Raw genomic sequence first — 16,821 nt, 5'->3', positions numbered from 1 at the left:
TTGTAAAGGTGAAGTGAAAACAGTCCAATGTGCCAGTATTTATTTCAGGCCCAGTGACCGAGAAACGGGGGAAAGTAGGGATGGGTGGCAGCAGAGGGAGCTTGGTCACTGTTCATGAGTCTGTGTCTGTGGGTCCTGAGGTCTCAGCTTCCCAGTGTCTGATATCCTCCCCTAGAAAGGAAAGCAGAGTGACAGTTGAACCTTTGGGAACCCTGGGGGAAGGCAGGCTTGGCCTGGGGCTCTCTAGGTCAAGCAGGAAGGGGAAGCATGTTGGCTTGGCTGTGAGCAGCGAGAGAGGCAGAGGCTGACTCTGAGCCTCTCACCTGAAGGACTGGGTGAAACAGGCCAGGGCTCTCTAGAACTGGCTCCTCCGACACCCTTGGGGACCAGAAGGCTCCCTGAGCAAGCTTGTGCCACTGGATGGGTTCTACATAGTGTCAGATGAAACCACAAATTCCTCAGTGTCTTTAAGCTGGATCTTCGTGTTCTGCAGGAAAAGAGACAGAGAGACAGAGAGGGCGAGAGAGAGCGGCCTCATCCTAATCTCCGTGCCTTCCCTGATATTCACTACCTCATTCAACAAGTAGTATGTGCACTGCAACACTGTTCCAGATGCTGGGGATACAACAGTGACCTCTACAGACCACATCCCAGCCCCAGGGGCTGACATTCCATGACACCAAGGGGAAAGCAGACTTGCCAGGTCAGGAGGTGGAAGGAAGGGCCTGCTTCTAGGAAGGTGTGATGTGTGTGTAGTGACCAACAGGACTTCTTTGAAGAGACCAGCTAAGCTCTTGACTCTGCTGTGTGCAAAGAGGCTGAGGAGCTGGCTCCTCCACATCCTTCCAGCCCCTCTGGCCCCGCCCTGTCTTTCCTCCCTCCTGCAACCCGGTGCAATGTGCTCAAGCAGTGGATACATTTTTGGTATGTGACGTCCCTGCTGTTGTTGTGTGTCTTACTCCCACCCTTCCCTTCTCTCTGTCTCTCTTTTTCTTCTTTCCACTGAACCTCCCAGCAGGCTCAAGCCAGGTTTCTGAGTGCTGAAGAAAGAAAGCAGATGGTGAGTTGTCATTTGGTGGGGATGTGATAGACAGGGGTGTGTATGTGGACCCTCCCCACATTTAGAGTCATAGGATTGTGTACCTAAAAGCCCCAGGGAGGTATATGGGTCCAAATGGGTTATCAAAGAAAGGAGGGTAAACTTGGTGATGGCATCCACAGTCCCAATCAAGACCGGAGTTTTTCCTCTCGGGTGGCAGGGGCCGGGGTGCGGGTTATGTGAGATGCCATGTCTGTGAGACAGTCAGCATCTAGTGGGTAGTGGACAGGCGATTTGGGGCCTGGTGGGTGGGGGGAGGTCTTGGAAAATGTGAGGGACAGAGGGGAAGGGGAAGGGCCTGGCCTGGACTAAGCTGAAAGCAGAACAACTGAGGTGAGTGCTCCTTGTTACCTAGTCCTATGTTATATGAGATTCCATCGTTGATACTTGGATTTTAAGAGAAGCTGCCTAGTTGTGGCCCCTGTTTATCACCTAGAACTATGAGGCTGTGCTCCACTGACTTCAAGGGAGCCCCCTGCAAACAGTAACTGGAAGGAAAAGAGGACGTAGGTGGCCTAAGAGTCTTTATCTGGTTTTTGAAATAATGGTGTTGCTTAGGAAGACATCTTTTATATACATGTGAGGATACAGGACTGATTGATTGTCTTCAGGAGCCTACCACAGGTCATGGTCTGAGGTTATAAAATGGATGAGGTTCTGTTACTGCTTCAACTCATTCAGTGGGACAGAAGTCAAAAAAAAAAAGAAACAAAAAAGCAAGAAACCCAGGATGATAACAATACAGGGAGATGGCTATGAGAAGATGGAGGAGGGGCAGCCACCAGCCTTGAGAGTTGGAATGGAGTCTTAGAGATTTCCCAGAGAAGGCATGCCTGAAATGAGTGAAGAAAGAAGTTGGCCAGGAAATAGAGAATGGGGAGAGCTATGCAAGCAGTCGCCTGAGACAATAAAGTGCAGATTTTGCAACTGAAAATAAGTAGACTCGGGGTTCTCTTCTAGGGTTTCAGAAGAAAGTCAGTCATGCCACTTAAGTATAGGGGTAAAAAGTGGTGCCACACAGAGATACAGAGCCCTGGATTTTGAGAAGCAAAAGATTTTGAGTATTGTTAACTTTCATGATGGAGAAGGCAATGGCACCCCACTCCAGTACTCCTGCCTGGAAAATCCCATGGATGGAGGAGCCTGGAAGGCTGCAGTCCATGGGGTCGCTGAGGGTCGGACATGACTGAACGACTTCACTTTCACTTTTCTCTTAGACGCATTGGAGAAGGAAATGGCAACCCACTCCAGTGTTCTTGCCTGAAGAGTCCCAGGGATGGGGGAGCCTGGTGGGATGCCGTCTATGGGGTCACACAGAGTTGGACACGACTGAAGTGACGCAGCAGCAGCAACTTTCATGATGGTCCATTGATTATTTATCCTTTATTATTCAGTTTTTGAATGAAAGTTCTACCTAAGATATCTTTGCCTAACCTCATGGCACAAAGGTTTTCTCCCATTATTTTCTTGTAGGTTCACAACTTACACTTAGCTCTATTATTTATTTTGAGGGCTTTTGCATGCAGTGAGAGGTATTGACGTTTATTGGTGGTTTCCATACAGAGATTCCCTTTCTCCAGCTCTAATAGTTAATTATCAGTTAATTTAATTATCTTAGCACCTTTTGTCACAAATCAACTGACCATATTTTTGTGTACATCTGTTTCTGGGCTTTCTATTTTATCCACTGATCCATACATCTAGTTTTATGGTAATACCACACTGTCACGACTACTATAGGTTCACATTAAGTCAGGGAATTTGGTACCGTAAGTCCTCCATCTTTGTTCTTTTCCAAATGGCTTTAGCTATTCTACGTCCTTTGCATTTCCATATAAGTTTTAGAAATAACTTTTCATTCTAATTATGATTATGACAAATCGATAGATGAATTACTAGAGACCTGACATCTTAAACCTTCTGGAGTCTTCTGATCCACAAACATAGTATGCTGCTGCTGCTGCTGCTGCTGCTGCTGCTGCTAAGTCACTTCAGTCGTGTCCAACTCTGTGCAACCCCAGAGACAGCAGCCCACCAGACTCCCCCGTCCCTGGGATTCTCCAGGCAAGAACACTGGAGTGGGTTGCCATTTCCTTCTCCAGTGCATGAAAGTGAAAAGTGAAAGTGAAGTCGCTCAGTCGAGTCCGACTCTTAGCGACCCCATGGACTGCAGCCTACCAGGCTCCTCCGTCCATGGGATTTTCCAGGCAAGAGTACTGGAGTGCGGTGCCATCGCCTTCTCCGAAAACACAGTGTATCTCCATTTAATTTGCATCTTCTTTAATTTTTCTTAGCAATATTTAATAGATACCTGTATATGAGTCTTGCAATACTACATTAAGCTTCTTAATAGGTATTTCATTTATTTCAGTGCTATTGTAAGTGATATTTAAGTTTCTTCCATCTCCAATCATTTGTTCCTGGTATGCTGAAATAGAGAGGACTTTTTCCCGTTGAGTTTCTATCCTGTAACCAGGTTAAATGCATATCAGATCTGAGAGATGATTTTGTTTTCTGTAGACTACTAAGTATTTTCTAAGTATTACTAAGTATGATCCCTTTAATGTATTGTTGCATTCAGTTTGTGCCTCTAGGTGTTCTTGCCAAATGCCATCAGGGAAAAGGATTTCAAACTGGGTAAGGTCTGTCAGAGAAAGCCACCCAAGTGAGTCTTCTAGGGAACTACCAGACAGGACAAATAATGACCTGGGAACCTTATCTGGGAACAAGGCTCTGCAGGAGCCTGTCCCATTTCTGCTCCCTCTGGTGGCTGCCAGGCTGCCGGTTTTCACCATGATTGCAGGCTGTCAGCATTCAAAGCTGAGCTTCCCTTGTGGCTCAGCTGGTGAAGAATCTGCCTGCAATGCAGGAGACCTGGGTTCGATCCCTGGTTGGGAAGATTCCCTGGAGAAGGGAAAGGCTACCCACTCCAGTATTCGGGCCTAGAGAATTCCATGGACTGTATAGTCCATAGGGTTGCAGAGTTCGACAAGACCTAGAGACTTTCACTTTCACTAAAATTAGTGAGTTTACCGAGTGACCAATTTGCCACATTTACTGGATTTCTTGATTGTCACGTTAGCAACCTTTACGGGAATAGCTGGGCTTCCCAGATGGTATTAGTGGTAAAGAACCTGCCTGCCAATGCAGGACACATTAGAGACATGGGTTCGATCCCCAGGTGGAGAAGATCCCCTGTGGAAGGCGTGGCAACCCACTGCAGTATTCTTGCCTGGAGAATCCCCGGACAAAGGAGCCTGGTGAGCCACAAGTCTATAGGGTCACAAAGAGGCAGACGCGACTGAAGTGACTTAGCACTGCTGCTGCTGCTGCTAAGTCGCTTCAGTCGTGTCTGACTCTGTGCGACCTCATAGACGGCAGCCCACCAGGCTCCCCCATCCCTGTGACTTAGCACACATGCACAGAAAAAATCATTTTTATTTTAAAGATGAATAATATGTTTTCTGAGTATTAACTCAACAAAGTAGATATACCTTAGACATTTGGAAAAATACCCAAATTAGGGACTGAAAACTTTCCCCATGAAAGGATCGTTCTAACCCAAAATTTGGATTTTACCTATGATGAAACCATTTTAATTATTCCTGATTTATCTGGGAATATTCTGAATGTTATTTTCTATCTTTTCAAGCCACATGGATTTTGTGTGTGCGTGTGTGTGTGTGTGTGTGTGCATATTTTCAAATAGATTATTAGATAGAACTGCTGGTTTCTTGCATTTATAATTTTTAATCAAAGATGGGTATGTTAAATTCAAAAACTATGTTTAATTTTAATTTTAAAAACTGTTATTTTAAGCTGAACTAAAATTAATTAATTTAAATTGATCAGATCAGATCAGTCACTCATTCGTGTCCGACTCTTTGCAATCCCATGAATCACAGCACGCCAGGCCTCCCTGTCCATCACCAACTCCAGAGTTCACTCAGACTCACGTTTTGAATTTAGATTGAATTTTAAACTTGAATATGAGCTAAAAGTCAAAATTTATATTAAGTTTCATATGGACAACTCTGCTTCTGGGAAGACAGAGTGGATGAACGTTTCCTATTCTTCCCACCAAGTACCACTTAAAACCCTGGTTGCCATATATAAAATAACATAAGGCTCTGCAATGTGGGGAGGAGAAGGTGGATCAACTACGGATCTCAGAACCTGGAGAAAGGACACGGTGGTGAGTTCCCTGGGGTTTTCCTTTCTGCATCATGTATCCCAGGCTTGGAGCTGAAGAAGCCGGCTACTGAGAGAAATGCCGAAAGGTGGAGTGGCTATCTCTTTATATATGGTAATGTATGTTTCAGTGACTCTTCATACATCTCCTTTCCTCCCCTCTCCCATCACAGTAAAATTTTTAAGCAAATAAAACAGGCCTCCTAGCTTAGTGGTCAACCTAGATTAGTGGTCAGGTTTTAATGAAAAGTTTCAAAGACAGATACACTAATCTTACCTGAACACTGCCAGAGGATAGCAAAGAGGGCAACTAAGTTGCTCCACTTAGTCTATGAGACTAGAAAACCTTGACCCTGGAACCAGCAATTATGCTCTGAGGAGAGAAACATCAAGTCAATCTTGCTCATGAACAGAAGGCAGGCAAATTCCAGGCAAAACTTTAGCAAAGTGAACTCACCAGTGTACACAAAAGATGATACACTGTGATGTATAGCTACGTCTATCCTAGGAGAGCAAATCTGGTGGAAGGGGGCATGAGAGAGGTTTGGGTCTTGCTAATATATTCTGCTGCCTGCTCCAGGTGCTAACTGAATGCGTATGTTTAATTTTTGAAAACTCACTAAGATGCACATGTACGATTTTGATTCTTTCTTGATTATAAGATATACTTCACTAAAAAATTTGAAAGAAATCTTATAAATAATCCTCATTATATTAACAGATCCAAATGAATAGAGCCCTGATCATTTCAATAGAGGCCCCCAAATTAAAACCCAATTATCTATTCATGATTTTTAAGACAAACTTATTAAACTAGAAATATAAGGATGCTCCTTAATCTGATAAAGGGAAAGAAGGAAAGAAAAAAGAGAGGAGGGAGAGAGAGAGAGAGGAAGAAAAAGAAACAAAAGTGAGAAGGAAAAAATAAAGGAGGAAGGGAGGAAAGACAGAAAAGGAGGAAGAGAGAATAAAAGAAAGAAGTAAACAATGAAACAAACACAGAAAGCCCATTTTAATATGGAAATGTTGGCAACATTCTGTTTAATATTAGGAACAACCCAAAGATGCCCAATTTTGCCATCTCCATTTGACCTGGTAGTGGATGTCCTAGCCAGCCAGTAAGAAACTTGTAAACTCACAGATTCACAGAAAACTGCAGACCACCTCTAGACACATGATAAAATGTCACAGAGTTTAGCATGGTGGCTGACTTTAAGATCGAGATATATTAAGTCAAATGGATTTCTATAAATTAGAAAGAGATAGAAAATGTCATTTTGAACAGATATCAAGCACCAGAGCAACATGGTTCCAGAGTATCTTGAAAGTGCAAGTCGCTCAGATCACGTCTGACTCTTTGCGACCCCATGGACTGTAGCCCACCAGGCTTCTCTGTCCTTGGGATTCTCCAGGCAAGAATCCTGGAGTGGTTTGCCATTTCCTTCTCCAGGAGATCTTCCCGTCCCAGGGAATGAACCTGGGTCTCCCGCATTGCAAGGCAGATTCTTTACTGTCTGAGCCACCAGGGAGTATCTAGGGATAAATACAAAAAGGAGGTACAAAATCTGAACGTAAAAAAGATAAACACTAAGCTGAAGGATTCCAACGTTAAAGAAGAGCCACAAAAATAGAGAGCCATTCCATGTTGGTGACTAGGAAGGCTGAATATCATAAAGATAGTCAATTCTCCCTTAACTGATCCACAGATTCAATGAAAATGTAATCCAAATCTACCGCAGATGAGTTTTCAGGGAACACGACATGCTGATCCTGACATTTACATTTTTGAGTTTAGGAAGGACAAAAGGCAAAGAATAGCAAAGATGTGCCTGGAAATGATGAATAAGGTGTGAGGACTTGTCCCACCAGAGATCAAGATGTCTTACTAACAGATAAAAATTAAGAGAGTGTAGTACTGGCCCAGGATAGATTGGACTTATCTGTGGAACAGACAGGGAACTCAGAGACACAAATGAAGACCAAAATGACTCCACACACTGCCCATTGTTCCCTGGGGCTGCAAAATCGGATTTCGAATTGAGAATCCCTGACATAGGAAATTGATGCTTTTGAACTGTGGTGTTGGAGAAGACTCTTGAGAGTCCCTTGGACTGCAAGGAGATCCAAACCAGTCCATTCTGAAGGAGATCAGCCCTGGGATTTCTTTGGAAGGACTGATGCTAAAGCTGAAAACTCCAGTACTTTGGCCACCTCATGCGAAGAGTTGACTCACTGGAAAAGACTGATGCTGGAGGGATTGGGGGCAGGAGGAGAAGGGGACGACAGATGGCATCACTGACTCGATGGATGTGAGTCTGAGTGAACTCCGGGAGTTGGTGACGGACAGGGAGGCCTGGTGTGCTGCGATTCATGGGGTCCGCAAAGAGTTGGACACGACTGAGTGACTGAACGGAACTGAACTGAACTGACTGACATAGGAATACAGAGGGATCTTAAAAACACAGGCTGAATTTTGTAAAAAGTAATTTACAGAATACCAAGGATGCCTGTTTAAAAATGCTCGCATATACAGTATTCAAGGGCTTCCCAGGTGGCACTAGTGGCAAAAAATCCTCCTGTCAATGCAGGAGACTTAAGAGAAATAGGTTGAGTTTTTATCATAAATGGATGTTGAATTTTGTCAAAGGCTTTCTCTGCATCTATTGAGATAATCATATAGCTTTTATTTTTCAATTTGTGAATGTGGTGTATTACATTGATTGACTTGCGGATATTGAAGAATCCTTGCATCCCTGGGATAAAGCCTACATGGTCATGGTGTATGATCTTTTTAATGGTGTTGTTGGATTCTGATTGCTAGAATTTTGCTAAGGAGTTTTGCATCTATGTTCATCAGTGATATTGGCCTGTAGTTTTCTTTTTTGTGGGATCTTTGTCAGGTTTTGGTATTAGGGTGATGGTGGCCTCATAGAATGAGTTTGGAAGTTTACCCTTCCTCTGCAATTTTCTGGAAGAGTTTGAGCAGGATAGGTGTTAGCTCTTCTCTAAATTTTTGGTAGAATTCAGCTGTGAAGCCGTCTGGACCTGGGCTTTTGCTTGCTGGAAGATTTTTGATTACAGTTTCAATTCACATGCTTGTGATGGGTCTGTTAAGATTTTCTATTTCTTCCTGGTCCAGTTTTGGAAAGTTGCACTTTTCTAAGAATTTGTCCATTTCTTCCACGTTGTCCATTTTATCGGCATATAATTGTTGATAGTAGTCTCTTATGATCCTTTGTATTTCGTGTTGTCTGTTGTGATCTCTCCAGTTTCATTTCTAATTTTATTGATTTGATTTTTCTCCCTTTGTTTCTTGATGAGTCTGGCTAATGGTTTGTCAGTTTTATTTATCCTTTCAAAGAACCAGCTTTTGGCTTTGTTGATTTTTGCTATGGTCTCTTTTGTTTCTTTTGCATTTATTTCTGCTCTGATAACATGATCCTCTACATAGAAAACCTTAAAGACTCCACCAGAAAATTACTAGAACTAATCAATGATTATAGTAAAGTTGCAGGATATAAAATCAACACACAGAAATCCCTTGCATTCCTATACACTAATAATGAGAAAACAGAAAGAGAAATTAAGGAAACAATTCCATTCACCATTGCAACGGAAAGAATAAAATACTTAGGAATATATCTACCTAAAGAAACTAAAGATCTATATATAGAAAACTATAAAACACTGGTGACAGAAATCAAAGCGGACACTAATAGATGGAGAAATATACCATGATCATGGATTGGAAGCATCAATATAGTGAAAATGAGTATACTACCCAAAGCAATTTATAGATTCAATGCAATCCCTATCAAGCTACCAACAGTATTCTTCACAGAGCTAGAACAAATAATTTCACAATTTGTATGGAAATACAAAAAACCTCGAATAGCCAAAGCTATCTTGAGAAAGAAGAATGGAACTGGAGGAATCAACCTACCTGACTTCAGGCTCTACTACAAAGCCACAGTTATCAAGACAGTATGGTACTGGCACAAAGACAGAAATATTGATCAATGGAACAAAATAGAAAGCCCAGAGATAAATCCACGCACATATGGACACCTTATCTTTGACAACGGAGGCAAGAATATACAATGGATTAAAGACAATCTCTTTAACAAGTGGTGCTGGGAAAACTGGTCGACGACTTGTAAAAGAATGAAACTAGGACACTTTCTAACACCATACACAAAAATAGACTCAAAATGGATTAAAGATCTCAACGTAAGACCAGAAACTATAAAACTCCTAGAGGAGAACATAGGCAAAACACTCTCCGACATACATCACAGCAGGATCCTCTATGACCCACCTCCCAGAATATTGGAAATAAAAGCAAAAATAAGCAAATGGGAGCTAATTAACCTTAAAAGCTTCTGCACAACAAAGGAAACTATTAGCAAGGTGAAAAGGCAGCCTTCAGAATGGGAGAAAATGATAGCAAATGAAGCAACTGACAAACAACTAATCTCAAAAAATATACAAGCAACTCCTACAGCTCAACTCAAGAAAAATAAATGACCCAATCAAAAAGTGGGCCAAAGAACTAAATAGACATTTCTCCAAAGAAGACATACAGAGGGCTAACAAACACATGAAAAGATGCTCAACATCACTCATTATCAGAGAAATGCAAATCAAAACCACTATGAGGTACCATTTCACGCCAGTCAGAATGGCTGCGATCCAAAAGTCTACAAGCAATAAATGCTGGAGAGGGTGTGGGGAAAAGGGAACCCTCTTACACTGTTGGTGGGAATGCAAACTAGTACAGCCACTATGGAGAACAGTGTGGAGATTCCTTAAAAAACTGGAAATAGAACTGCCTTATGACCCAGCAATCCCACTGCTGGGCATACACACTGAGGAAACCAGAAGGGAAAGAGACACGTGTACCCCAATGTTCATCGCAGCACTGTTTATAATAGCCAGGACATGGAAGCAACCTAGATGCCCATCAGCAGATGAATGGATAAGAAAGCTGTGGTACATATACACAATGGAGTATTACTCAGCCATTAAAAAGAATACATTTGAATCAGTTCTAATGAGGTGGATGAAACTGGAGCCTATTATACAGAGTGAAGTAAGCCAGAAAGAAAAACACCAATACAGTATACTAACGCATATATATGGAATTTAGAAAGATGCTAACAATAACCCTGTGTACGAGACAGCAAAAGAGACACTGATGTATAGAACAGTCTTATGGACTCTGTTGCAGAGGGAGAGGGTGGGAAGATTTGGGAGAATGGCATTGAAACATGTATAATATCATGTATGAAACGAGTTGCCAGTCCAGGTTCGATGCACGATACTGGATGCTTGGGGCTAATGCACTGGGACGACCCAGAGGGAGGGTATGGGGAGGGAGGACGGAGGAGGGTTCAGGAAGGGGAACATATGTATACCTGTGGCGGATTCAATTTGATATTTGGCAAAACTAATACAGTTTGTAAAGTTTAAAAATAAAATAAAATTAAAAAAAAAAAAAAAAAAGAGAGGGACATAGGTTGGATGCCTGGATCGGGAAGATCCCATGCAGAAGGAAATGGCAACCCACTCCAGTATTCTCGCCTGCAGAACGTCATGGACAGAGGAGCCTGGTGGGCTATATAGTCCATAGGCTCTCAAAAGAGTCGGACATGACTGAAGAAACTTAGCACACAGTATTTCACATCCAAAAAGCAAAGAGTTTGGGAAACAAGGTTTGGGGAGCACAAAGCTCCACTTCAGTTCTGGAGTCGAATGGCAGGCCCAGTAAAGCCACCCAGCAGGAGGAGAAGTGCAAGGGAGTTGAAGAGAGCGCAGGGTTTTTGTCGTGACCTTCAGACGAACTTGAAGCTCATTGGTCACTGACCACAGCGGTGGGAAGTGAAAAGCAGAGCTGGAAGCTCACTGTCTTTTGAAGGAAGGGCGGGAAAGGGACTGAGAGCTGGGTCTTCCCTCGGGCCTCCTGTCCCAATAGATTGATCCTGACCTGCTGGGGGCTGGGGTAACCATAGACTGGCATCAGGAACAGGACCCTCATTCTCCGCATCATTTCTTTCCTCCCTCCCTCCCGCTCTGGATCCCCAGTCCCTCTTCTCTCCTCCACCTCCGCAGGGTACCTCGGATCCCACCCCGCCCCACCCCTCCCCCCACTCCACACCCCACACCGCATCTCTCCTTGGCTGAAGTCCTGTGAGATGATCGCTTGCTCCAGACTCCTGACCCCTGGCCTCTGGCCGCTGGGGCAGGGCTTCTGTCCCCCCACCCGCACCCCCGCCACCTCATGATTCTGAGGTGGGGGTGACAGGGAATGGTTGGGTAAGCTGAGAGCAGGGAGGTGGCGAACTCTGGGTTTGGCAGGAGGGGAAGCTGTGCTCAAGCATAATTGTTGAAGGTGTTGGAGAGGAGCTGGGAAGATTGTTGGGAGGCTGAGGAGGGGATGCACGGGTTGCATGAAAGCAGAGAGGGTGTGCTGCTGCAAGAGAACAATTAGTGCAGTGAGGAGTTGGCTGTTGACTAGATCAGCGTCTGGCGTTCAATAGGGGGCTCAACAAACATCTACTTGGTAAGTCGATGAGGGGATGAGTGAAAGTAATCATTGAAAGAAGGGCTTGAGATGCAGGCGGAGTATAGGATTTCATGATATGATATGATTTCGGGGTGTCACTTTAAAGAGGGAGCACGAAAACAATTAAGATTTTGATAGAGTGCAAGAAAAAATTGGAATGGAAGATGAGAGGAAAATTGAATGTAGGGCATACATGAGACCAATAATAGAATTGAGTGCAGGACATAAGAATCATGAGCAGGGAGTGGATGAATGCAGGAGGCGAGGAAGACAATTGTGGAAAGGGATGCCAGGAATAATAGTTGGGCATAGCAGAATACAGGATGATAAACATGAGACACGGAAGTAGTATTTGTTGAAGGAGGCACGAGAGTGCATGTGTATGCCTGAAGGGGTCGGGGGTCCATGGGAAGTGAAGGTAAGCAGGGGGGAGTAATAATTGGATTGGAAGTATACAGGACCCACGCCCAGAGTTTCTTGGAACTGGCCTATATGTGAGTGGGGCTTCCTGGGAAGGAGGCTACATGAGCAAGAAGAGAGGGTGCAATCTCATTTCAGCAGTGAGCTGGATGGAGAAGAATCCAGCCACCTCAGATGGGGTTTTCCAGGGGCAGAGGAAGTACGTAGCGGGTAGGGGATCATGTGGCCACTCTGACCTCCACTCCTTGCCCTAGAACCATGGATCCCAATGAAATGCCTGGTATGCCCTCCTGCCTCCCCGACTCCACCCCTGGACTTGAGACCGGAGCCCCACGTGGCATTGAACTTGGCCCCAGAGGATCTATACGTCGCTGTGCCCGCTGCCACAACCATGGCATCACTGACCAAATCAAGGACGAGGAGCACCTCTGCCTCTTCCAGGCCTGCAAGTGTCACAAATGTGTTCTCTCCTCGTGAGTATGGCATCTGACAAGGGCAGGGGAGGAGGCCTCCTCTAAAGGTGACTGACCTTAGACCCACAATCCTCCCACTTTAGGGAACACGACAGCATCTTGCCTGCTGAACGTGACTTGAAGACGGACCAGGGGCCACACCTAAGGAGGCGCCCGACTCGAGGACGGATCAGGGGTGGGACTACCTCTCCCAGAGCTCGCAGCCGTGGCAAGAAGTCGGGCACTCAAGCAAGAGTCCCCGGTGAGTGTCTCTGGCCAGGGAGGGAGTTGGCGTTTCGGGTGTAGGGAGCATGAGTAGTTCTGTCAGCAGTCCTACCACCCAGTTTCTATGTGGCTTTCCTCCTTGGGAAAGTTACTCTTCAGGCCTTAGCTCCCCCAACTATAAAAATGCCATCAGTATTATCTACCAAGTGTTGGTGGGAAGGAGAGATCTGGGAAATCAAAAAGGGTCTAGAGGGGGACAGGTTGGGGATGAGGTAGAGTGGGATGGGGCCAGAGGGTAAGGCTCACCTAAGGTGTCCCCAGTGTCTCACAGTTGGGAAGGAGAACATCACACCTCAGCTCGAGGCTCACCCCTGTGCAATCCCCGAGGAGGAGTCTGGGGCCAGTGTGGGAAGCTCTGACCTCAGCCACTGCTCAGAGCCCTTTCTGTGTCCTGAAGACCTGGGTACCATCTCTAACCCTACTACAACTTGCCATATGACCCTGAGGGAAAACTACTTCTCTATGGATCTCATAGTCTTCAGTCCCAAAATGAAGAAGAGGACTAGGTGGTCTTGAAGGTCTTCTCAGCTCTGGCATTCCGGGCTCCTATCCTTGCCCCAAAATATGCCCACATCTCCTCTCCATGGCCGGCTTGGTTCCTGGCTCCAACCTGTGCTCTCTGTTCCTGCAGACAATCTTCGAAGGCGCTCTGCTGCTCGGTCAAGTCCTGGACTCTTTGTCTCTGTCCTGGACTCCAGCACCCTTGAAGAAGCAACTAACAATTTCTCTTTTGAGGAAGTCGCACAGATCCCCTGCCCTGCCCAGCAGGCGAGTAGAGTGAGAAAGACCATGGGGCTACTTGTATATTGTGTTACTGAGTGTCCAAACCTTCTGCTTAAGGCTCTGGAGCTAGAAGGAGGAGATGGAGGCAGTACAGGGCAACTGGGGGCGGGGGGCGAGGTGGAGGAAGGGGAGGAGGAGCAGGCATCTCAGACTTAGGGGCTCTCTCAGCTCTGCCATTCCCAATCTGTGAGACTTTGGACACGTGACTTTACATATCCGAGCCTCTATTTCCTACCAGTGTGCTGAGAGGGGACAGTATTCTACACCTATAGAGAACTGCCGACTCATTGGAAAAGACCCTGATGCTGGGAAAGATTGAGGGCAGGAGAAGGGGGTGACAGAGGATGAGATGGTTGGATGGCATCACCGACTCAGTGGACATAAGCTTGAGCAAACTCGAGGAGATAGTGAAGGACAGGGAAGCCTGCCATGCTGCAGTCCGCGGGGTCACAAAGAGTCAGACATGATTTAGCAACTGAACAACAACAGCAACATAGCATTGCAAAGAGGACTAGCACAGGGCCTGCCACATCACAGGCCTTTGACAAGTGGAGGCTGTTATTCCACATGAAACAAACAGATGGGAGAGAAGCTTCTGCTGAGAAGGGGAGCCATAATGGTGAGGGACACCATCTTGCCCAGGCCAGAGTCTAATAACCATCAGAGAAAGTGTCCTGGAGATGAGTCAAGCTGGCCCTTCAAGCCCCTTGGGGATTGGGGAATATAGGGGCAAGAACCAGTCCCTGGACAGGAACAGTAAGCACGTCTCTCCAGGTGCCTCGCAGATTAAAATGCAGACACTTCTGATGTCCCATAGCACGGGTATACCTGTGGCGGATTCATTTCGATATTTGGCAAAACTAATACAATATTGTAAAGTTTAAAAATAAAATAAAATTTTAAAAAATAAAATAAAAAAGCTGAGAGGAATTAGTGTCTCTGGAAAGATACAGGAAAAAAAAAAAAAAAAAATGGAAAAGAGGACAGGCCAGGCAGGGGAAGCGACTTGTCTAAGCCACAACACCTAATGGCCATTCAGACTCCCACATGCAGATATTGTAAACTCTCGGCCCCCTCCTCACTGGTAGTATGTGCCTGCCAAAGGGATAAATCCCCTGGTCTCTCCTTTCCTTGTTCCTAGACACTCAACTCTGATCCTCCAGCCCCATGCCACCCTTAACCCCCTTCTACTGCAGCCACAGAGTCTGGGGAGATTGTGGGGTCCAGAACCCTGGCAGGGGCCAAGCTTAGTGAAGGAGAAGAGCAGAAGGCCTCGGGGTAGCTGGGGACTGAAGGGGCATTGAGGGAGTGTGGGTTCCCAGCTCCCATTCTCTCACATCCTTTGTTTTCAGGCTCCCGAAGCTTCCAACCAGGCCTCGGTTTCTGCCTCCTCAGAGTGGCAGCAAAAACTGGAAGCAGCCCAGGCTCTGCTGACTCTGAAAAGATCTTCCTGGGCCCCTTCTGGCTCCATCTCTGTGCCCCAGCCCTGCGTTGCTCCAGGTAGCCTGGTCTTTGAAAGGAGAACAAGGGGTTGGGGACAGTTGGGAAATGGGAGGCTGTTGTGGTAAGCAGGGGCTAACTGGGAAGTCAGAGTTGGAGGGAGGAAGGGGGGTTGAACTTCTCTGGACCCAGGCTGCCAAGCTCCTCAGTCGGACTCTCGAAGTGGCAGTAGATGGTTGTTCAGAGAATCACTGAGCGTTTGTTGAGCATTGTGCTCAAAAGCAAATGCTCACTGCCCCGATGTCAAGAAATAAGGAAACTGAGTCCCTGAGAATGGCAGGGACTTACCAAGGGCATGCAGCATATCAAGTGGAAGAATCAGGTCTCCTGACTCCCAGTCCAGAGTTTTCTACCCAGACTCCTGCAGTCTGCTGTGATCTGGGGAGGACGTGTATAGGTGATAAGTGTCTGGTAGAGAAGATCTAGTTCCTGCCTTCAGGGAGCTTCCAGTCTTGATGTGGAGCCTGGATGCCTCCACAGGTCATGTTTTGGGGCTGAATCTCAATGATGAGCCTGGAGAAGAAGGGTGGAGGAGAGCTAGACACCTGGGAAGGCTGAGGGGGAAGGCTGGGCACTACCAGATCAAAATGGACTGTGATATGGAGTGTGAGTGAAGCAGGCAACCCTGGAGGAACTGCTAGAACGCGATGGAAGAGATGAGCGGGGAGAGGCTACCAGTCACGGAGGTCTGCCTGCCAGGCTTAAGAGGTTTGGCCAGCAACTGTGGGTGATGAGGGACCAAGGAATGTCTGAACTAGAGAGGAGCATGTTTGGAGACCCTGGGCTTGACAAAAAGAAATGTGGCTGCTGTGATGGAGGGATTGGAGGAAGCGAGAATTGAGATGGGCAAATCAAGGGAGTTCTGTGCAATATAGTCCAAGGTGACACAGCTTTGACTGGGTGGAACAAAAAGAGGGGAGAGCTGGGAGGACAAATGGATGTGACCTGGCCCTGACCCTTTTTTTGTGTGTTGACAGCTCCTGATGAAGATAAAGGACCTCAGCCTTCTAGCCCCTCTCTTTGACCTAGGCCGGCCATCTCCATTTCTCTGCCTATTGGTCACCTGGGGTGCATCTCCCTCTTGAACTAGAAGCCCAGAAGTGGGAAACTCATTAGAATGCTGTATATTTATGCATTTGCAAAATGCTTAATGTCCAAAATTCTTACTGTATTTAAAAAAAAAAAAAAAGCGTTTAGGCTCTTTTATAAGTTTTAGGTGCTTTTTATTATATGGGACAATTCCTTGACTGAGGGTGGATATTCCTCTACCTCCATCCTTTACTCTCTTGGATCCTGGGGTCTTATAATGTCTCTTATGAAAACAGGGTTTTGCAATCTAAGCTCATCAGTCTCTAAGTAGGGTTCTGTGTGAGTTCATCTGTTCATCAGCCAGAGGTTATTTTGATTCATGATACCCGCATGCTCATGTACTTATCCACGCATCTGAAAATCTGAGGATGTTTTCATTTTGTGTCTAGGTTTGTGTATGTGTGAAAATAATAAACCTTCATTGTAAGGCACTGAAA

The 16,821-nt window shown here is 45.6% G+C and overlaps 1 protein-coding gene across 1 annotated transcript; it reads left to right on the top strand.

The window, feature by feature from the left end:
• Positions 1-738: 738 nt before the first annotated feature.
• Positions 739-16,821, top strand: LOC112445146 (doublesex- and mab-3-related transcription factor C2-like). The gene is made up of 6 exons (XM_024988738.2): positions 739-1,060; positions 12,530-12,748; positions 12,832-12,989; positions 13,644-13,780; positions 15,148-15,295; positions 16,273-16,821. The coding sequence occupies exons 2-6, from the start codon at positions 12,534-12,536 to the stop codon at positions 16,317-16,319; spliced, it is 705 nt and encodes a 234-aa protein (XP_024844506.1). The 5' UTR covers positions 739-1,060; positions 12,530-12,533; the 3' UTR covers positions 16,320-16,821.

This window comes from Bos taurus, chromosome X (assembly GCF_002263795.3).
Source record: "Bos taurus isolate L1 Dominette 01449 registration number 42190680 breed Hereford chromosome X, ARS-UCD2.0, whole genome shotgun sequence".
Lineage (NCBI taxonomy): Eukaryota > Metazoa > Chordata > Mammalia > Artiodactyla > Bovidae > Bos > Bos taurus.
Note: the sequence above shows the minus strand (reverse complement) of the source record. Positions and strands in the feature narration are given on the sequence as shown.

Bases quoted from the DNA above. Each gene is read 5' to 3' on its own strand.
- LOC112445146 (XM_024988738.2), top strand. From the start codon at position 12,534: ATGGATCCCAATGAAATGCCTGGTATGCCCTCCTGCCTCCCCGACTCC. The intron at 13,781-15,147 runs GCGAGTAGAGTG...CTTTGTTTTCAG, and splicing joins TCCCCTGCCCTGCCCAGCAG to GCTCCCGAAGCTTCCAACCA. The intron at 15,296-16,272 runs GTAGCCTGGTCT...GTGTGTTGACAG, and splicing joins CCAGCCCTGCGTTGCTCCAG to CTCCTGATGAAGATAAAGGA.